At 44.1% G+C, this 23361-nt stretch overlaps 1 protein-coding gene across 3 annotated transcripts; it reads right to left on the reverse strand.

Moving 5' to 3' along the window:
- Positions 1-1268: 1268 nt before the first annotated feature.
- On the reverse strand, positions 1269-19024 carry LYPLA1 (lysophospholipase 1). 3 transcript variants are annotated; one of them, XM_027560989.1, is made up of 9 exons: positions 18784-19024; positions 17757-17788; positions 12636-12701; positions 11071-11118; positions 9248-9318; positions 8204-8277; positions 6193-6294; positions 4913-5089; positions 1269-3039 (listed from the first exon to the last, which is right to left on the reverse strand). In XM_027560989.1, exons 1-9 carry the CDS (start codon positions 18850-18852, stop codon positions 2986-2988), a joined length of 693 nt encoding a protein of 230 aa, XP_027416790.1. In that variant the 5' UTR covers positions 18853-19024; the 3' UTR covers positions 1269-2985. The 3 variants fall into 3 exon arrangements, with proteins under 3 accessions (XP_027416790.1, XP_027416791.1, XP_027416792.1); XM_027560991.1 differs by lacking the exon at positions 18784-19024 and adding an exon at positions 17981-18083 and having other exon boundaries at positions 1276-3039; XM_027560990.1 differs by lacking the exon at positions 6193-6294.
- Positions 19025-23361: the final 4337 nt, after the last annotated feature.

The raw sequence follows: 23361 nt of genomic DNA on the forward strand, positions 1-23361 counted from the left end.
TACCGGCTTCATCCCTGCCCCAGTCATGCTGTGTAACCTGTTTTATCAGATTCTTCACATCCTTCTCACATATGGGTTTCTTTTTTTTCATGCAAATCATAGCCAAGTGAAATATATGGGTGTTATTTTCTCCACCCCTTTGTGTTTCACATTTCTTCATCAGTAATGTATTCTGAATCTTTCCCGAATTAATTCTTTTTGTTTTAACAGCTGTGTAACAATCCATTGTACAGGTGAAGAGTAATTTATTTAGCTGGGCCACTTTTATTCCACATGCGGTTGTTTCAGGTATTTTACCCCATCATAAATACCATCATAAATAATCCTTCTCCATGAAGATTTCTCACTTAAGTGTTTATGTTGTGCTTCTGCAAGTTTGCATTTTTAATGTTTAGAAGCATTTAAATTACGTCCCTGGGGCACAGAACATGTCAGGGGACTACAGGGTAAGAAAAACACATCATTTTGAACCCTGGCTTCTACATATATCAACTCTGGGACCATGGGCAAACACTTCATCTCTCCAAGTATATTTCCTCTTCTGGAAAATGAAGATAAGGTTGATGTGAGGACTATATGAGTAAAGGATATAAAATGCCTAGTACAGTGCCTGCCTGGAATGGATTAAGTACTTAAGTTTTAGTAAGACACTGTTGTTATCTGTAGATAGACTTAAAACCATGCTTGGACCACATCTATTTTTGAACCAAGAGTTTCAAAAGGATGGTGAAATCAAAGGTTATCACATGAATTAAGCCGCTGCTGTGGAGGATAAATCTAAGAAAGAGCTAAAGCTGGAGACAAGATTTCAGCACAGAACTCTCTAAAGCAGGAAGGCCAACCTCAAATGGAACAAGCAGCCTCACAAAAAGGTGAGCTGGTCACTTGATTCAAAATCAAAAGCCAAAGGACTGTTTAAAAGGCAGACAGGATTCCTTTACAGGGAAAAAGAAAGAAATCAGCAGTGAAATAAAAGGAGAAAAAAACCACTTGGATAACTGATTTATGACACTAATTTTAAAATCCCGTTAAACTATTTGAAAGGAGAAGACAGAAGGAGACACCACAGAAAACTTCAGTAAGCCAGGAACCCTTAAGATCAAACTGGAGATTTTTTTAGCGCATTAACACTGGCTCCCACTTGACTCCACTCCACCATCAATCTGCTCTCTCCACCTATATTCCTGTGACTGCATCATTGTCTTCCTCCTTTTCCGTACAGCCATTCCAAGGCAAATTCAAAAGTCAAAGATATTCCAAAGAGCCAGTCACAGCAAAGTCAGAATTCAATTTTATTTCACATTGATAGAAACCGTGAAAAAGATTTACATTTTCCCACGTTACAGCACAGCATTTCAATGGGATATTTCTTGCCATAAGTTAGATCTTGCTGATTTGTGTCAGTGAAACAACAGTTTATATTCTTAAGGTAAAGCAAAATGACTTAGTAAATGATTGTTTAAAAACTGTGAATCCAGACATAAACATATGGCTTCATTATTCACATGCTCTGTGTAGTCCATACCAAGTCATTTCCATCATCAAATAGCACCCATTTATGAAGATGCCATCCTAACACTGTCCTAGTCAGCTGGAATACAGCAGAAAAATGACCAGTTCAGAAATATCAAGTGTACATTTTTGGTATGTATTAAACTGTGTGGTAACTACACCACATGTATTGAGTTCTAACTAACTTTTGTTACCCATAAATTTATTTTCAAGTAATTTTAACCAATAATTTGAAAAATCTGATTATTTAAAATCAAATAATTGCTATTTTTACATTTGCACAAAAGCTAACTTAAAAAGATCATTTGACTACAGTGAAAATTTTAAATGAGTCTGTTGGCAGAGAAGAGTAAAGCAAAATTTTTGAAAGGATTGTTCATTTCCTACAGCAGTCGGTTTCAAACATATGTGCAGAATAAGTAAATTCTATGCTATGAGGAGAATCACCTCAGAGCAAATCATCTTTGAGATTACAGTTTTTAAGATCTGTTTTAAATATTCCAGAACATACTAGAATATGAACTATTCTTTTCAGTTAATTACAGGAAAATACAACCACAGAATTATTTTCATTACCTGCACTGAAGATTCTATAACTCTGCAGGTCCAAAATGTGGACTAAACTCCAGTTTAGGAAGTAGTGTACAAACTCTGAAGGGATGTCAGGTTTCTTTCTATAAGTATCAATACATTTTTACTCCACCAAGTCTGTGATTCAGAATGTCAAATTACAGCATATATTGACTGTGGGTGTCCATGGCAAGGAGGCAATATTTGGTCTTTTATGAAGGATAAAAAGAAGAAAGAACATATTTCTAGAGAGGAGAAAAGAATATTAAATAGAACAGAAATTATATTCAGCAAAGAAAAACCTGGTCCCCAAAATAAAAGGGCCATTAATTCTAGAGAGCAATATTACTCTTTATGGACACTTAGAAGCATTATCCCTCTTATAAGGAATATTGTAATAACACCTCATTCTTAATATTATAATCATTAAGTATATAAGAACACATATAAAAATACGGATACTGCAATGGTGACTATGTAATTTAGGGATGTGTCCATAGTCCTAAGTCACAGCACGTATAAACCCTTTATGTCTTAACTGCTCATTTACACCTGAACAAGGTTTCATTAAGCATACTAGTAATTTTCAAGTGATGTAGTAAAAAAAAGTCCGGTTGCAGTATTTTATGATTTTGCTGAATTACATTTGGGAGAAAGAAGCTAGCTGCTTCATCTATTTTAATACTAGTATATCCTGGATCATATCATACAAATACATATAGAGAAATGTCAAAGATCATACATTTCCCACGAGGAGATTTATTTAGTCTGTTTCATTGGTGTATATTTGCAAAACGTTTTAACACTGCAAACATTAGAGGTTTCAAGGTCGGGCACAGGAAGAAGTGTGTGCTCCACTGGACGATGCTGGTGTGCACTTCTACACAAGGCCTCTTGGTGGCGTCAGTCAACAGGAGGTAGGAGCTTATCAATGAACTGCTTGATGTCCATCATTTCCTGTTTGGAATAAAGAGGTCTGATAAGCAGTTACACAAATCAGAAATGAAATCCCCACTAAATTCCGCTAACTAAATCCATGGTGTGCACAGATAAGGTGAAACCACAGTTTTACTACAATTACATAAAAGTGGTGACAGAGAAATGAAGCACCAACAGAAATCTGGGAATACTTCCTACGATGATAGTGATGATTGTATTAATACATTCAATGACTGCTCTGGTGTTATGAAGTCCCAGGAAAATGGTATGCACTTTGTTCCACTGGGGGTCAGGGGGAAGGGCGGTTGAGAAGTGACAATAACCACCTGGAGAAGACATGGTACACACACACAACTATTGTCAACTAAGCGTCAGTGCCCAGCTTCTAACACACCCCCACTAAAACAATGATGCTATACCAGCAGCACCAAACACGCTGTGCCTTCATGAGGAATCACACACAACCAGCCACCTGAAGGAGGGAGGGCAGGTGCCCAAAACAGGCCTGGAGAGCCGTGGAAGCGAGCCCATCCCCGAGGACATGGCTCCATGCCTCCTGCCTGTAGCTCCACCTTATCACTGCCCCAGAACAGGCTCCCTGCTGTTACCCCTGGTGTCTGACCTCACAGGTCCACACCCCAGCACGCAGAGACCCTTCACCAGTATCACCTCCAGCCTATTGTACATCCTCTGTGGTCCCAAAGGTCCCTGCGATGCCCCCTCCTCCAGCCCCACTGCCTCGCACTTTGTGCCCCAAACTGTCCATCCACTGTCCTCCCATTTGGTGCACAGGTCCCCTCCACACAAACACTGGTGCCCAGGTGCACCCCCGAGTCTTCAGTGTGCTGACCCAGAGGTACTGCGTTTGCGGTCCTGGCTTGGGTGTGTGTGTGCTAACCTTGGGGCACCTGTGACGGGATGCCTGCTGTGAGGACCACTGGTTTGGACCTGTAGCCCCTCCCTCCTGGGATCTGGCTGCCGGCCTTGCCCAATCTGATACGTCATCAGGGGTTCAACTGCCTTCTCAGTCACACCTAGAGTCCTACGTCCCCCATCCTTCTGGATAAATCTTACTACTTGCCTTCTCTGCCTTTAAAGCACATGATTTAGCCAGGCTGACAGGTGCAAACAATGTTAACTTGGACTGCCTTGGTGCTGAGCAGTCAGTTTTTAGTTTTTAGAGCCTCTGAACCTATCCTGACGTCCTTCATTCTTAACAAGCAATCACCCTTCTCAGGTTTTCAGAGAACTTTTAAAAAACTTCTAACGTAACATACATCACAGTCTGCTCGCTATATAGTCACTTGGATATATACCCTTCTCCCCTATTAAAAATTCTCGTTTGAGTTAATCTACTTTAGATTTTCGGAGAAGGCAATGGCAACCCACTCCAGTACTCTTGCCTGGAAAATCCAATGGATGGAGGAGCCTGGTGGGCTGCAGTCCATGGGGTCACTAGGAGTTGGACACAACTAAGCGACTTCACTTTCACTTTTCACTTTCATGCATTGGAGAAGGAAATGGCAACCCACTCCAATGTTCTTGCCTGGAGAATCCCAGGGACGGGGGAGCCTGGTGGGCTGCCGTCTATGGGGTCGCACAGAGTCGGACACGACTGAAGCGACTTAGCAGCAGCAGCACTTTAGATTTTAATAAAGGAATGTTTTTTGTCCTTGAATTACATACAATGTTTGCAAGTGGGAAGTTGATGAATGAATGTTGAATTAAATGCAATAAACTTTGATCTAAGTCCTACTAACCTATGGTTCAATGTGAATTCATTCATTAACTTCTTTTAAACCCCCAAGCCATCAAATGTTATTTATCCTAAAAATATCACATGCAAAAAGTTGCAGAGGTATGCCTGTCATTGCTGCTTCCTGTCGTTTACCTGTTGACATGAACTGTGCATCATGCCTGCGTAGGTTCTGAAGGTCACATTGGCTGGATTCACCAATGTCTTCAGCTTCTCAGCAGTGAGAGAACCGAACATCAGGGGGACTAGAGGATCCAGGTCCCCATGGCACTGAAGAATAGAAATGTCTCTATTCACGCCACCGATAGGGCCCTGCAGACAACACGACAGAACTGTGTTATTCACTCAAAGGGGTGGCGCACTGTGTCAGGCGCGTACAACCAGAGAACAGGCACGTATCATACAGCATGTTCTTACATCACAGGTGACATCTGGCCACAGAAATGAAACTCCCTCCATCCCTGTGCCCTCCACCTCTTCATTTAAAGGACATAGGATCACCCTGCTTGTATTAAATGTTCTCCTAATGAATCAGTTCCTCAAAGCACATTGTATCCTAGTCATATGTCCAGTGTCTGGACTCAGTATGTTTTAGCTGAATCATGTTCTTCTCAGCTCTTACTTGATTTAAATAAGAAGGTTAATAAACAACACTATGTGTGAGACACCAAAGAGTTACTATATAGTGACAAGGAAAAAAGAAAACACTAGATTTAAAGATGAATTTGAAAATATCCTTATCCTTCATGTGTACTATGTACTGCTTTACATGTTGAGTATTTAAAAACTACATTCTCTGGCAAAATTCTGCTATTAAGCAGTGAGCATACTGAGCATTCCAAAAACATTATTTCTATGTATTAAAAATAGCCCTAATTTTTGATATAAATCTTACAGTGTACCAAAGACATCAAATATAGAATTCATGCCAGCAGGGACTTCTTTCTTTCTTGTTTTAAGGACTCACGCATTTCTTCCATTTTCTGCAATCCACAGTAAAGGCAGTGTAGTGTGCAGATAAAGTCTAAATAAATACATCACAAAGCAAACAGATACTTTCTGTATTTTCAGCTCAATTTGTTGTGACCCTAAAACCGCCCTAAAAATTTAAGTTTATTACTACAATAGCCCTGTCGCTCAGTCGTGTCCGACTCTTTGTGACCCCATGGACTGTAGCCTACCAGGCTCCTCTGTCCATGGAATTTCCCAGGCAATAGTATTGGAGTGGATTGCCATTTCCTTCTCCAGGGGATCTTCCCAACCCAGGGATCGAACCCAGGTCTCCCGCATTGTAGACAGACGCTTTACCGTCTGAGCCACCAGGGAAGTCCTAATAAGCTAATATGAGGCTGTTCTCAACAATATCTGCCACCTCAGAGCTCAGCGATGCCCTGCTGCACGCATGCGTCAGGCACCTGTGGAAACGAAGCCCGCAGTGGCAGCCAGCAGCTGAGAGCGGTGACCCCGGCCAGCTTCTGCTGTGTGGTCAGAGCCGTGTACAGAGATAAAGCTCCTCCCTGGAGAGACAACAGGCAGAGTCAGTGGGGCGGATCTGCTGCCAAGAGCAGTGGGGGTGATTCTTGTTATCAATACCATCTGTTAGAAAAAAAGTCACACTGGATGGCTGACATCTAATGAAATTAGGCAAACTGGTAGAAACACACGCACCCCCCAGCAGCACGTCCTCCAGGACTTGACTCTCCACCTTGAAGGCAGTCATGAGACTCCAGTGATGCCCCAACCAGCCAAGATGCAGTTTGAACAGCAGAGTTCATGGCTGCCCTGACAATGCTTGAGGGTTAGTCCAATTTATAGTCACTATCCTCTTTGCAAAGTCTTGGGTAGAAAATCAAATCTGGTCTTAAACTGGTATTACTTTCCAAAACAAGAATTCAGGATGATAAAGACTGTCTGGAGGGACACCTTGGGAGCACTGGCCGGCAGCTCACAACCCCCCCGCCCAGGCCTGGAGCCTGCATTCACTCTGGCCCATAGCTTCCAGGGCCACACAAAGATATGAGAGCCTTTCTCATCTGAGAAATTCGGTGACTGTCAAGCTCTGTGTGGCTGGAACTGTAACACGTAAGCTCAAGAATGGGAAAAGCGAGAGGAAGCAGAGGCCAACCACAGATGGCGAGGCAAGTGAGGCCGACGGGCAGATGCAGGGGGAGAGCACCTGAGGCCGAGCTGCCTCCGGGAGCCTGGCTTCATTCTCATCGCTGGCTTCTGGGATGTGACCCCAGACTCGTAACTTACTCTTTCTTGCCTAAGGTGTTAGGATTTAGTTTCTGCCTGCTCTAATCAACGAATCTCATTGGCAGACTCCTGTCTGAACCAAGTGTTCATTCCTATAACCACATGTATGTCACAGTGTGTGCACTACAATGTACATTACCCGTGACTTCCAACAAATATCACATCAACAGCACGTCTTTTTACTGTATCATATCAACAACTTATGTTTCCATCGAATTCTAACTTCTAAATGATTCCATAATTCCGATACTGCCCTAATTCAGGTCGTCTGGACGCTAAACTGTTGCCTTGGAGAATTTACAGATTGGCAGTGAGGGCAGTTTGGGGGGTGGGGGGTGACATGGCAAACAGGTGATGAGCTGAAATGAAGATGTAAATGCCAGTATGTTGTAACTGTAGAAAAAGCACCGCAGGTGGGAGAAAAAGTACAGGAAGAGAAGAAAGATGCCAAAAGTAAACACCATACACTTTTATCTAAAACCTTTTCTGCATGACAAGAAAAAAGAGGACAGAATGACATCACCAAGACTGACTTAGCTCCCCTCACCAGAACCATCTACTCCAGAATGGAAACCACAGAGGGATCCTCAAACAGGGTGCGGCTGAAGCACCCCCGACCTTGGGACCAGCACAGATCAGGAGTGGTCAGCAAGTGGCTGCAGCAGCCCCCCAGCTAGGTCCCCTTTGTCGGGGCCCCTACTCTGATCCCACCCGACTTGGATTCCAGGGGGTTCGTGGGGCTCGACCGCTGGGAATTTGTGAGAAAAAGAAGGAAGGGATTTTTCTCTTTGACCTTATTTCCCATCAGTCATCTCCTCCTGGGACAGGGCCGCATACCCGTGTTTCAGCAGTTTTATCTAGAGGTGCACACACTATTAACAGATACAGCTACTTGTGCGCTGTGGTTACTCAAGAAAAACACATTCCAGGCTCCAATTGATTTCCTTAAATAAACTGACTTTCAAGTCGTAATCTATAGAGTGAAGCCTATCACTGAGAGAGAAAACTAGAAAAGAAGAACTTCCCAGTCCAATCAAACTTAATTCAGCATTAAAGGTAAGGAGTACATCATATTCTGTAACATCTTCTAAAAACAGGACTCCCATAAAAAAAGGATCAGGACTTCTAGACAAATACACCGATGACACACCACCCAAACTTTTATCTTACCTGAGAAAATCCTCCCAAAATAATTCTGTTAGAAGGAATGCCGTTCTTCACCTCTTGATCTATCAAAGCTTTAACTAAAAATAACATAAAAAAATAAAATCACCAAAAATTAAATTACCAATACTTTCAAAGATAAGTCCACTGATGTGCTTTTCCATTATTAATTTTTTCCTATTTAAATTGTATCAGTGTATTAAAGGTCAAAACAAGTGAAAAACTTGAAGCACTCTTTTAAAATACAAAATTAGGATGTATTTTTAAGAACTCAATTTTGTAGGCACTGCTTAAACTGTTCAGTTATTTGTCACATGATCTATAAAGCAGTTTTTTCTCTCATCAGTGTGGAGGGATATGAATATTCCTTTATCCACGGTCCATTCTGCTCATATACATTCTATAGTTCTTTCTCTCCAATGAACCCCAGGCATTTGTACCTAAAAGCTGTTACTTTAAAATTGTAGATAGTTAAGTACTTTACGTGGGTTGTGATTTACAGTGCTTGAATAATTTACCTTATTATTTAAAAACCCCAAACACAGTATTAATTATCCCTATAGCCAGTAAATAATGTGGGGGGGGGGGGGAAACAGATGAATTCTTTTGTTTCCGCAAAATATTTCAACACATATCACTAACTAAATTACTCGGTAACTCCCTATAATTCCATTTTTCTTTATAATACTATGAGAATAACTGTTCCTTTTTACAAATTTATCTCCTTTCACTTTTGACATATATATGTAAGAGTTTCACCTTTGTAAGATGAAAATTTCCAAATTTAACTGGCCACAAGTATGAGATATTCTGTGACTTTGTTTGCCTACATCAATGAAAGCAAAATGATGCATCTGACAGCATTTAAGTTTGATAAAACGCCATTCTTCCCCATCCACCTCATCTTCATGGACCATAATTAACAGTCCAACAAGGTAAGAGTGATCAGAAAAGAGTGGCATAGTGCCACCACCTGAGTTTAGACAGCTGCATAGTTTTCATCAACAGCAATACAACAACCGAATCTACTATAAAACTTTCTTTACTTACCATTTTCTGCTGCCTGTTTAATTCCAGTTTCATCCTCCAGTGAATCTGGCGAAAGCCCAATAATGTCAAACCTGGAAAACAAAGCAAAGTCCTAAAAGAATTGTTTGATTCTAAGAATATCTACCTTTGATAAGAAGATGATAACTTCAGAGAAAAAAGGCTAACCAGAAATATTCTCTAGAACATTAAATTCAAACTAAACTGCTTCTGGGCCTCCCAGATAGCTCAGATGGTAAAGAATCCACATGCCAATGCAGGAGACACAGGACACGTGGGTTTGATCCCTGGATCAGGAAGATCCCCTGAAGAAGGGCATGGTACCCCACTCCAGCATTCTTGCCTGGAGAATTCCAAGGACAGGAGACCCTGGTGGGCTACAGTCTATGGAATTGCAAAGAGTCAGATACAACTTAATGACTAAATAACAACAACTGTCTCTGCAGGCCAAACAGTCAACTTAAATGTGTGAATATGACATCCTGTGAGTTCCTTTTGCACTAAGTAGACGCAGATGCTATTAGAAAGTCACTGTCACATAATTTAAAGTTAGAAACACCTGCAGAATGACCTAGTCTAACCTGACACATGGGGAGGAATCTTCAGCCCTTGAGACACCTGAATAGAAGCCATCTCCTCACTTCCCTCCTAGTCATCCTAAGTCTACTGGCTGGAGACCCCTGCACCAGCGTGGCACCTCACACGCAAGGCCTACGCCTGCTACACAAGGCCCTCGGGCCGCCTCCACCAAGGTCTGCAGAGCCTGTCATCACTCGACCCTGAATCTGGGTCTGCCCCGCTGTCCACTATGTGTTCAGACTACGGTCAGGAGCTATGTGAGGTGGAAGTCTTGGTGTCAGACAGGGATTCTGTCAGAGAAGGAAGAGAGAAGAATCAGAGGCCACCGTGGGCAGGAACCTGTGAGAGTCGCCAAGGAATCTCCCATAGACACAGATGAACGTTCAGGTGGGTTAGAAGGGGTGGGGACAAGCAGAGGATAAGGTGGCAACACACTGGAGTCCCCACGATGTCCTGACAGGAGTGTGGAGACAGGGGAGCAAACAAGTAGGAACAAGTATGCCTGCTGGTTAGGTCTGAGCTAAGTGCCTTCAGAGATGGGGCAGCTCCAGGTGGCAGAGCCCAGGGGAGATGTGGGTGCCTGAGGCTGAGAGAGGAAAAGGTCAGCGGGAAGAGAAGAGTCCTGGAAGCAACAGCCACTCAAGGCTGTGAACGGGCCACGGACATTGGATCCCCAAGTCACCGGAAAGGTAAGACGTCAGCAGGAGCCGGAGGAAAAAGGAAAACAGGACCCGGGGGTCGGAGTTGTCATTTCTGAGCAGACCTGAGGGCAGGGCTCTCAGAGCAGCAGGAGGAACGCGTGGCCTGGACGTGGCTCAGAGAACAAAGGAGCGACTGTGAAGCACACAGGGAACGCCTGGCACCCTGTAGACCTCCAGAGGGCTCATCAGGAAGTGGTCTCCCCACACACCCGCCAGCTTGCCAAGCCGAGGTGGGAGGTGGACGCCCCATCTGGTCACGGCAGTCAGCAGAGGCGTGTCAAGTGGTGAGGGACACTCTGCAGCATTTCTACCCACCCACTCACTCCTCTTTCTCTACCTGCTGTCGCAGCTCCTTCAGTTTACCCCTGAACCTAAGTCATGAGAACCATTTCACTTTAGAACTTTGCAACTTAAAGATAGTTCATTAAAAATTGATGTATGCAAAAGCAATTTTGATTAAACAAAAACAAAAAAAAGAAAAACTTACCAAAAAACCCCCTAAATACAAGTAAAAAGTTGTTAGTAAATTAGTGAAGTCTTACTTACCATGATGGCATGGCCATGTTCATATTTAATGTTACAGGCATAACCGGCCTACATGGGGAAGAAAAAAGAAAAACAAGAATAATACACCAAAGCACAGAACCTAGTCAACACCATCTGTTGCAGATAATTACTTGAGGCTCACACAACATCCAGTGTGCAATTTTAAACAGATGATCTGCTTAGCTGCACGCACACCTGTACAACTCTGTGCTCCACACTCTCCAAATGGTTCTTGAGACAAAAGCGGCCACTGGGATGGACTAAAGTTGGCAAACAAATATCTTTCTTTATCAACACCTTTACTTGATGCTTTCAGACCAGACGTGAGAAAGAAAACAGTGGCCAACATGGCTGGAAATGTCTGAGACTGGCTAAGCAGGGGGCAAGGGATGCAAGCAATTTACTGCACAGAAAAGGTGATGTCGATTCCCATAGGCTCAATGACATGTGTGCTGATTTTCTAGTTCTTACCTGCTTACAAGACCTCTAAATAAGTAAGGGAAACATAAGCTTTGCCTGAGTGTCCATTATACCCAACTCAGTTCTGTGCTGACAATGTCGGACCACCCGCCTGCAGCCAGGTACCAAAGGAGAGAAGAACAGACACACTCTAACTGCATCTCACCACCATGCTCCTTACTTGAGAAACAAGTCCACCTGAGATGTCACAAAATCTTAGCAAATTTCCTTGAGGACATAAACTTGCTTCCCTAGGTTCAAAGATAGGTTTACACCAAATTCAGTCTGGGGGCCAGTAACAATAGAGCAGGAATTCCAACAGCATCAAGAATTCTGCCTCTGGCCTGAGTCATTAAGAAGCATACGGCAACCCCGGCCACAGTATGTGGCTGTCGCTGACAACGGTTAAGATGAAGAAGATGAAGCCTGTGCTACAGGATAAGAAGAGGAGGGAACCTTTTCTTACCTAGTCTCAGATACTCTTCCTCTTTCGTATTTATCGACTCTGCTGCTATGACCACTTCCGAGGCTGAACTACTGACCCGTCAGCACTCGTCTCATCCCACCGGCTTCTCCACGGCTACCACTCCTCAGCACCCTCTGATCTAAGACCTGCTCATCTCAGGGACTTTCTGAATTTGCTCAAAACTTACTAGTATCTTTTGGACACCTACAAATATTTTCAGGATTCAAAGCCAAATCTAACAGACTCCAAAGTATGTGTTCTCTTTGTGCTGCATCATACTGTCTCTAATTGATGGAATTTGAAAGGGTTTTCAAGGTAGTCACAAACCTGACAGGTAAATCCCCTTCAGAGACAGCTCATGGATATCCTCAGAGCTTAACAGGTATCTGTGTATCTACAGGAATTTTTCTGGCTGCTGTGAGTTCAATTGATCTTCAAAGTAGCATTATTTTAAATTTCTCAATTAAAAAAAAAAAGGAAGAAAAATTCAAGGTAACCAAGTCACATTTATGTTTTAAAGAACTTACTACTCTTTAGTTTGAAGCTGAACATATACAAACGCATTTCTGGAAAAGTAAAGCTATCATGCTTCTTCTTCTCTGGATTCCAAATTGAAAGCCTGAAAACTGGAAACACTTACGCATGCGGGCAGATGTATTTGATGTGGGCGCTTCTGATTCCGGCAAAGGCTTCTGCCCATCCATGCCTGGTGGAGAAGTAACGCCATTAGATACTGTTTTAGTCCCGTTAGTTAGTAACAGAATAAATAGTTACTTACATTTGTAAGGGTAAATTTTAACCCCTTAAAAAATCATTGCCAACCTAGAAATAACCCAAAGCGTATGATTTCAGCTTTACCGTGAGAAACTCTCTAATGGTTCCTAGAGAACAGTGTTTTCTCTTTCATATACTTCATTGGGCTTTCAAATCTACAAAGTGTATTTTTTTAAGCTCTATAATCTCCCAACCATATGCCTACCAAAATACCCAAGACAGATGATATAATTCATTTTATATGAAGAAAAAACTCTCACAGGGGTAAAGCAACTGTCTGCTATCTCTCTTTTGCTACTACACCAATCAAAAATAAAACAACTCTAACATTCGCTCTTTGTGCAAATGTGGACACATGTTCAAAATGGAGTAAGAGAAAAACTAGAAAAATATAAACGTCATCAAAATCCTTCCAGCCAGAAATAAAGTTAATCTTTTTACATATTTTTTCCAAGTTCTGCATGCTATCACTGGAGAGGTAAACACAGATTTAACAAGAGTGGGATCACACTACAAACACACAGCTCCCTACTTACTTACACACTTGACATTACACCTGGTACTTTCTACATGTTACCTCTGTGTGCTCAGTTGCTTAGGTTGTGTCCAGCTCTTTATGACCCTATGGACTGTGGCCTGCCAGGCTCCTCTGTCCATGGGATTCTCCAGGCAAGAATACTCGAGTGGGTTGCCATGCCCTCCTCCAGGGGATCTTCCAGACCCAGGGATCGAACCCACATCTCCTGTGGCTCCTGCACTGCAGGCAGATTCTTTACCACTGAGCCACCAGGGAAGCCCCATTACCTCTACTAAAGGGTAAAATAAAAGTAACGTAAGCCTTTTTTGGATAAAATGGTTTTGAAATAAATGTTAACTGCTTTTCTGTTAACTACTTCTCTATTTTAATCCACCTTCCCCAAAAGTGTTAAGGACACAGAAACCTCACTGAAAAGGCAAACACAGAGAGGGCTGAAACCGATACTGTAGACTGTCAGTGAATACACACAGAATGAAGGAATGTTTTAGAAGATCACTATTTGGCAGCCATCACAATAACAGATGCAGACAGCAATCATTAATGGATGCTAAATCCAGAGGTGAAAAATGGACATTTTTATGAAATCATAGCATCTACCCACCAAATACTTTTTAAGTGCAATTATACTAATTTATTCTGGAGACACTTGTAGACACTATCTTAACCAGGTAGTGAAACATAAAATCAGCATCAGAGGCACAAAAATCAACCCAGTGAGAAGTCACATAAACCAGACTGAGGGCCACCCCACCCAGGAAGTGGTCCGTCAGGGAGAAGGGTCCAGGTCACCAAAGCTAAGAAGATGGACCGATCCAGATTGAAGGAGCCTCAGGAGATTTGACAGCTCAACCTGACCAGCTCACTTGTGATCTGGACCCACAAAGGACACTGCTGGTCAAAGCAGGGGGATGTGACTGTGGACGGTGGGTTTGACGGGAGCTTCGGGTCAACACGAACAGCCTGACCGATGGGTATACTGTAGTCACACGGTTGTGCCTTCTGCTTGCAAAACACACTGCAGCTCTGTGGAGTAATGAGGCAACAAGCCTGCAACTTTATTCTTGAATGTATGAGAAATGTTAACAACTGGGCAATCTGAGTGAAGGGCAAAAGGACCTCTGGATGCTACTTCTGTAACTTTTATGTAAATGTGAAGTTATTTTAATAGAAGCAGCTAAAATTTTACACAAAGATAACGATGGAACGTAATCTGTTAAGTGATTCTATGAGTCCACATGACAGAAGTGAGAAGGGTCAAGCCAAAAATGCAAGGGGAGTGGCAGTTAGAGAACCACATCACAGTAACACCTGCCTCCAGTGACAATCACCCGTGGAAAAAGCCCTGGGTCAAAGTCCGCTGTACGATTTGCATCATCTAAAAGCACCTCCCCATGACTTGCGCTTACCACACAGGGAAAACACAGCGGCGGCAAAGCCCCAATGGAAGAGACCACCTTCACCGAGTGGCCTGGGGCAGCATGAGTAACGGGACAGAGGACCCCACCTGGCTTCCAGCATGAAGCAATGAACGGGGCTGAACTGCCATGTGAGGAAGTGCCACACAAACCTAAACGGGGGACCAGTCCCATCCATGCAGAAAGGTAAACATCCAGAACACCAGAGAGGAGCAGAGGGACTGTCCCAGATTAAAAGAGACTTGAGTGTTGCAGCTGCTCAGGGCAGTGCGGCAGGGACCGAAGGGCAAGGGGAGAGGATTACTACAAAGGACATTACTGGGGCAGCTGCCAAGGTCTGTTAGGTAACAGGGTAGACCGATAAGAACATTAAAGAAGTGCTAAACTTCCTGAATCAGATACTGTTCTGTGGTTATACAGGAGACTCTGCTCGTGCTTAGGAGGTAAGTGCTAAAGTTGGGAAGTAAAGAATCATGGTACTGGCAACTTTTCCAAGTTTAGGCAAACACAGTAACATGTTAGATAGAGCTCAGTGAATCTGAGTAGAAGGAATCGAGGAATCTGTTTTACTCTAGCATATGCTCACTCAGTCGTGTCCAACTCTTTGCATCCCTATGGACTGGAGTCCACAAGGCTCCTCTCTGTCCATGGGATTATCCCAGCAAGCATACTAGAGTGGATAGCCATTTCCTCCTGCAGGGGATCTTTCAGACCAGGGACAGAACCAGTCTCCTCTCCTGGTAGGTGGAGTCAGGAATCACTGACTCCTGACTGAGTCACCACTGAGTCACTCAGTTACCACTGAGTCACCTAGGAAGCCCCTTTATTCTTGCAACTCTTCTATACCTTTAAAAGTATTTAAAAAAAATTTTTTTAATACTCTCAAAAGTATTTATCTTTTGGGTTGTAGGATTTCAACTGGTTTCATTCTCTTCTCAAATATATTTGAATCTGAATTTTTTTTTACAAGACAAATGTAACACTTCCATAATCATAACAAAAGCTATCTTTATTTTGGAAGGAAAACTGATCTCAGGCAATATAGTGTGGACGAACACATTTTATTATACAAGTTATGCAGAGGAACATGTGGTCAGATGTGTTTCTTGCAGAACTTTTCAGAGCTTTAAACACGCTAGTGCCCACACAGTAAAGCTTCAAAGGGAGAATAAGCCATATCATATTCCCTTGACACTAAGATATAATCTAAGTGGCACCACTGAAAAAAATCTTTTTATAAAAAAAAAAAATCACCACCACAATAAACACATGTAAGATGAATACCAAAAAAAAAAAAAAAAAAGATGAATACCAATCTCAGAAACATAAAATGTGGGGAAAATGACATATGGGAATTGAGAAAATATGGAATTACACAGGGTCTCCCAATCTCATTTGACCACCAAACGCTTTTCATGAGGAATCTACAGGATATAGACTGCTAGATCCAAGTTAAGACAGCACACCTTGGCTGGCCCTGCAAAAAAGAACCTTAGCCAAAAAAAAAAAGAAAGCTGCCCATTTTTATAGCAACAAACTGAATTGCTTAATCCTCTTCACCCTGAAGTCAACCTGACAAAAGAACCTCAGTTCTCCAAAAACTATCTTAAACACTGAATTACCATTTGTCAGATAGGCTGCTGCTGAATTTTCTCATGTGTTAATGCAACCAGTTAAATGTCAGCTTTCTTTGGTGCCACCCCACCACTGAGACCTCTAATTTTTTTATATAAACTTCACTCTTAATCAAGATGTCACAGCTGCTCTCAGCCTTTATAATCTCACGGTGGTCATTTTCGTCACCATCTCACTCTTAACTTCTGTCTAAAGTATCTGGCTACACTGGGGTCCACACAGAACCTTCCTCCAAATGAAGATTTTTTCTCTTGCCCTGATTCTTCAGGCCTCAAAGCTCTTTATTGGGAAAGTTGCAAGGGACCAAGATGCTCTCTGTCTGTCAGGTAATAAAACAGGGCTTCTCTAAAAACCTCTGGATTAGATAGATAGACGGATAAATAAATAGGAAAACAAGTCTTTCTTTTTCATAGAACTACGTGTTGACCATAAAGTCCTATAACCCTTCCCATACATAACTCCATGTAAGGCATGGACCTCCACTTGGGGGGCCTAAAAGGATTTAAGACTTAATCTAATTCTAGCCCAGTGCCTCCTTGTAAAGACTCAATAGTGTCTTGGCTCCTTTATCAAAATTTATTTGTTTCACTTTCCCTCCAATTTTGTAATTTTTTAACAAAAATTTTATAACAACAATTTGACTGACATTTCAAACAGATAATCATGGATTTAAATTTTAAAAACCCCTCAGGACTTCTCTGGTGGTCCAGGGGTTGACTTTGAGCTCTTAATGCAGGGGGCCTGGGTTCGAGCCCTGCTCAGGGAATTAGATCCTCATGCAGCAAGGAAGATCTTGCACACTGCAACAAAGATCCCGGGTCGCCGCAACTAAGATCTGGCATAGCTCCCCGGCTTCCCCCCCGAAAAGCTCTCAATACAGAGAAAAGCTGAGTGACAGATAAACCACAGGGCTAAAGCCACGTGTCTGATAAGCCTCCAAACAAATCTTTAAACTGCATCCTCTGCCCTTCAACTGATTTTTGAACAGAACATCTAAGATTTCACTCAGAACACTCACATTGCTAGTATCTCACTAAACAAAATCCACCAGTTCTTCTCAAGCTGCCCTGAAATTTCACCTCCGCAAAGTTCTCAAGTGCAGGCTCTACAAACATACCTCCCAACTCTGGCATCCAGTACCCATGGCAACTCAAGGAGGAGTTTGCAGTTTTAATATGTTCCAGAAACACGAGTTGATGCATGACAAATTAAGAGGATGGGGGAAACTGCAGGGGGTGGGGCTGGGAATCAAAAAAGAAAGGATTCTATCTCATGACCCAAGTGTAAGAAATATGACTAGCAGTCTTTTTTATACAATCCTAGAGTTCTTCAACAGTGAATTCTTGCTTGTGTAGGGGTGCATGACCTCGTTCATCAGGGTACTAAGGATGGTACCTACCCTGTGTCTCCCAATCCATGAAGGAAGATCACCTAGAAGAGAAGAGAGCAATGACTGATTAATACCCCCAAGAAACCACCAGAATGTCACAGCCCCGGGCTCTGGTTAAGCTGGATACCAGGAGTCACAGAACACCGCCTTCAGCAAGTTAATTATCTCCACAGACCTCGCTGAAGCGGCAAAAATACTTAACTTCTCTCTTTGCAGCTCCTCAGATAACTTACGTGGGGTTTTAGCACTTCTTGAGGTTCCAGTTAGACATGCTTCTGGGTAAACGATCACATTCTACAGAACACAGTTGTCTCTTTCAGGTCAGACCATGAGAGTCTCACCTACACGGTAGAATTTTTCCATCACAAAAAAGGAGCTTCCCGGGGTAAAAGTTTGAGATCCTCACGCACAAGTTTCCTAAGGAGTAGCACCCCTGACCGAAAACGACACTAAACCTTCAAACTCTGAGATGAGGGGTGTGAGGTGCGAATATAAAGTCCTGTTCCTGGGGGCTAAGGCCTTTCCCATCCACAGACAGGCAGAAACCTGCTCCAGAGCTGCCTGGGGCTGGGGCGCCGTCGGCTCACATAGGGGCCTAGGAGTGGGGTGCCTGGCGGGGAGGGGGCGGGGAGGGAGGTCCCGGGGCCGGGGCGCGGGTAGGGGACTCTGGATGTGGGCGGGGGACTCAGGATGGGATGGGGGTTCGGGCTGGAGGTTCAGGATGGGGACAAGTGGATCGGGACTAGGGACTCAGGATTGGGTACAAGGGGATCGGGGCACGGGCTCAGGATGGGGACACGGGGATCTGGGCTAGGAGCTCAGAATGGGTACACGGGGCCGGAGGCTCAGGAAGGGGATGGGAGCTCGAGGGTGGGAAAACAGCCTCCAGTTCGCCGTGACCCCGCGCCCTCCGCACATAGCCGGGCCAGGCGGCGCCTATCACCCCCGCCCGACCGCACCCGACCCACCGGCCGGGCGTCCCGCCCCCTCCCCCCGGCCCGCGGGCGCCCCGGCGCGCGCCCGCGCCCGCACTCACCGCGGCGGTGGCCTTACGGGCGGCAGGCACGATGGCGGGCAGCGGAGCCGACATGTTATTGCCGCACATACACCGGCTCCCGCGGCCGCGCGTCGGAAGCGGAAGGCGGAGCGGGCGCCCGGCCGGGCCCAAGGGCGTGCGAGCGGCGAGTCGGGCCCGCCCACGGGCGCGCGCTCCGGCGCGTGCGCGCCCTCCGGCCCCGCGCCGCCCTCCGGCCCCGCGCGTCCCTGCCGCCCTCCGCGCCGCTGCCCGCGCGTCACAATGTCCCGCCGAGTGGCGCCCGGTTGGCTGCGGCCGAGGGCTGCCTGAGCTGACCTCCGCGTGCGGGCCGCGCATGCTCCTTGCGGGCGGAGGGCTGGCGGGCCGGGGCGCGCGGTCACTGACGACCCCGGGCATTCGGTCTCTGCCCTGCGAAGGTGGGGACTTGGGGCAGCTTTGGCGGCGTTTCTTTTAGGGGCCGCTCCACTGTTTACTTCGGGGGTCCGCTCCCCTCCTCCTCTAAACTGCAGCTGGAGAGGGAAACGGTTGTCACTGGGTTTCCACGGTTCACCGGTGGGCGGATGTGGAGTTAATACTGATTTAGGCACCCGACCACGGGAGGGGGCCCAATGCCTATGTACTAGTTGGTGGGGTCTGGGAGGAGCAGAGATGGTCACACTTAAAAGTTAGAATGCCCTGACCTTCGGAAGGTTACGACTGACCACTGGTGAAAAGCCACAACTTGTGAGCTATGGTCTCGTTTTGTTTGGGAGCTCACTGAGGACTGTACCCTGGGACACAGCCTCTGAACGCTGAGGAGCATCTCTGGAATGGGGGGCGTGGGCGAGGTCAGCATCTGTATGATTTTGGTCCAAGTGTTCAGATGGTCAAGCAGCATTTCTGTAGGTTGCTGGTAGTCAGGAGAAAATACGGTTTTGGTGCTTTTCTGAAGGTGGGAAGATACCAGTTTGGGTTCATAAAAATTTTCACCTGGAAGTATCTACTATCTGAAGGCCTATTCTTCGAGTTTTCTCCTGGAACACAGATGCCTCCTTCTTTACTGTCTGAGCCACCAGGTAAGTCCCTGGATGCCTCATTCTTGATCTCCACCCTGAACTCCTTTCAGGGGGTATTGAAGGTCAGGGACTGTTGACTTCATTCTTGTAGAACCAGACGGCAAATGACATTGTCTTAATCTAGTGGAGAGATTTAAAGCTATATTGTTGTTGCCTAGATGCTAAGTTGGCCCCATGGACAGAGGCCCGCCGGGCACCTCTGTCGGTGGGATTCTCCAGGGAAGAATACTGGAGTGGGTTGCTCGTTTCCTTCTCTAAGGAGGTCTGGGTCTTCCTGACCCAGAGAGCGAAGTCGTGTGTCCTGCATTGCAGGCAGATTCTTTAACGGAGCCATCTGGGAAGCCCTAAAGGATATATACAACCTGTCAAAAGAGTAACAACCAGCCCCAAATGGAGCCAAGCCCTTTGTGCCAAGTCTGCATCATCACCAAACTGAAACTCACTACCTGAACTTGTCTGTTTCAGTCTCTGGAAAGATGTCAGAATCAGTCTGGAATTTCCTGGTGGGTATGAGGGTGTTAGAGAGCCTGATAGGATCCCTTCCATCTCCCCCCCAAAATGAGTTAATCTGCTCCCTCTTGATGAAAGTGAAAGAGGAGAGTGAAAAGGCTGGCTTAAAACAACATTCAAAATACTAATATGGCATCCAGTCCCATCACTCCATGGCAAATAGATGGGGAAACAACGGAAACAGTGGCAGACTTTATTTTGGGGGGCTCCAAAAATCACAGCAGATGGTAACTGCAGCCATGAAATTAAAAGACACTTGCTCCTTGGAAGAAAAACTATGACCAACCTAGATAGCATATTAAAAAGCAGAGACATTACTTTGCTGACAAAGGTCTGTCTAGTCAAAGCTATGGTTTTTCCAATAGTCATGTATGGATGTGAAAGCTGAGCGCTGAAGAACTGATGCTTTTGAACTGTGGTGTTGGAGAAGACTCTTAAGAGTCCCTTGAACTGCAAGGAGATCCAACCAGTCAATGCTAAAGGAAATCCGTCCTGAATATTCATTGGAAGGACTGATGGTGAAGCTGAAACTCCAATACTTTGGCCATCTGATGCGAAGGGCCGACTCATTGGAAAAGACCCTGATGCTGGGCAAGATTGAAGGCAGGAGAAGGGGACGATAGAGAATGAGATGGTTGGAGGAAGCACTGACTGGATGGACATGACTTTGAGCAACCTCTGGGAGTTGGTGATGGACAGGGAAGCCTGGCATGCTGCAGTCCATGGGGTCACAAAGAGTAGGACACGACTGAGCGACTGAACTGAACTCTTGTTCTCATCTTCTTTCTACCTCTAAAAGTCCTCTGTCTGTGCAGCTCCTCAGACCTTTCTGCTTGCCATATGGGATGCTGCCCAATTCATGAATGGTTGCATAAAGCCATTAGTTTTTAATTTACTCAGTTGAAGTTATGTTGTTGTTTTTTTTTTTAAACTGAAGGACAATTGCTTTACAGTATTGCATTGGTTTCTACCAAAGATCAACATGAATCAACCATAGGTTTACCCATGTCCCTTCCCACTTGAACATCCCTCCCACCTTCCCCCCACATCCCAGCCTTCTAGGTTGTTACGGAGCCCCAGTTTTGTTTTTAACAGTCCTTAGGGAGTCCAGGGTAAAGAAGATAGTGAGCAAAGATCTTTAAAAAAAAACAAAAAACAAAAAACTTCACATTACTCACATGATAGCCAGAATGCTGAAAGTTGAAGGTCTTATACATGTTTTTTTTGTTGTTGTTTTTTCAATCATTCTTGTCCTGAATCTGAGTGCTGAAAATTTTGTGGGTTCTCAAAACCCTTAAATTGATGCTGATTAAAAAAAAGGGGGGGGTGTGGCTTTGGGGATTTTCATTGAGAGGCTCATGAATCTACAGACCAATTTGAGGAAATCTGACAACTGAAACTTCTAAGAACTGATAGATATTAATTTTGGTAATGTTGGATTTCTGTCAGTAACGTTTTATACTTTTCATCACATAGACCTGAATAGCGTGAAAGTTGCTCAGTTGTGTCCAACTCTTTGCGACCCCATAGACTATACAGTCCATGGAATTCTCCAGGCCAGAATACTGGAGTGGGCAGCCATTTCCTTCTCTAGGGGATCTTCCCAACCCTAGACCTAGGATCGAACCCTAGGTCTCCCGCATTGCAGGTGGATTCTTTACCAGCTGAGCCACAATGAAAGCAGAAGAGTACTGGAGTGTGTAGCCTACTGCCTTCTCCAGGGGATCATCCTGACCCAGGAATCAAACTGGGGTATCCTGCATTGCAGACAGATTCTTTACCAACTGAGCTACCAGGGAAGCCCCATTGGCCTAATATTTTGTCAAATTTATCCCCCCCAAATCCATATTTAATGCTGTTTTAATTTTTAATGATCGTCATGTGGGATGTTATTTCTCCCACCATGAATTAAACCTGTACTCCCTGAAGTGGGAGCATGGAGTCTTAACCACCAGACTGTCAGGGAAGTCCCACTTCATTCTTTTATATGACTCAGTGGTCACTATTAACCAGGGCTGGAGTCAGGATGAACTTAAATAGTTGCTGAGGTGTTTTCTTATTACAGGGTCTCCTTAATGTGATTTAAACAGGGGCTAGCACAACACCCCAAGCATGTGGGTGGTTAATAAACATTATCCTGCAATGATGATGATGATGTAAAACTTCTATAGACATAAAGATCAATGACTTAATGACTTATTCACCACACACCCTTAATTTTACATTCTTAAAACATAGGTGAGACTCATCAAATTTTCACTTTTATATGCTTGGTCAACATGTTGCTATGGGATAAATTGGAGTCTACAGCTAACCACAAACAATTATTACTTGTACTATTATTAACCGATGTCCACCAATAACATTACATAGCCTATACAACAAAAAGCATCTACTTCCCAGAAGTGCAGCACACTGTTTTATGTTTCCTGTGTCTCATTTATTCAATAGAAATTTTTTTGATGATAAAAAACAATATTGGAATGAACACTCACCCAGAAGCTCGTAACTTAGTGAAAACTATGATTTTTCTAGATAAGGGGGAAAATTGTGTTTCTTTCTGAAGATTAGGACATATTTTGCAACATATTTTGCAATTTTCTTCCCAGAATTATGAAATTTATAACAGAAAGATGATGAAATATATTGAACTGAGAAGCCTTAAGGTCAGAAACTAGCTTTTATTTTTTCACTGTATTTCTTTCTATATTTCTAAATAGAGTCTGGTCTTGTATCGTCACACTGTTTTACGGAACTCACATATTTGTATTTTTTTTTTCAATTGAAGGATAATTGCTTTACAGAATTTTGTTTTCTTCTGCCACATATCAACATGAATCAGCTACAGGTATACATATGTCCGCTCCCTCTTGACGGAGAAGGCAATGGCACCTCACTCCAGTACTCTTGCCTGGAAAATCCCATGGACAGAGGAACCTGGTGGGCTGCAGTCCATGAGGTCGCTAAGAGTCGGACACTGATCGACTTCACTTTCACTTTTCACTTTCATGCA

The sequence above is a fragment of the Bos indicus x Bos taurus genome, chromosome 14 (genome assembly GCF_003369695.1).
Source record: "Bos indicus x Bos taurus breed Angus x Brahman F1 hybrid chromosome 14, Bos_hybrid_MaternalHap_v2.0, whole genome shotgun sequence".
Taxonomy (NCBI): Eukaryota; Metazoa; Chordata; class Mammalia; order Artiodactyla; family Bovidae; genus Bos; species Bos indicus x Bos taurus.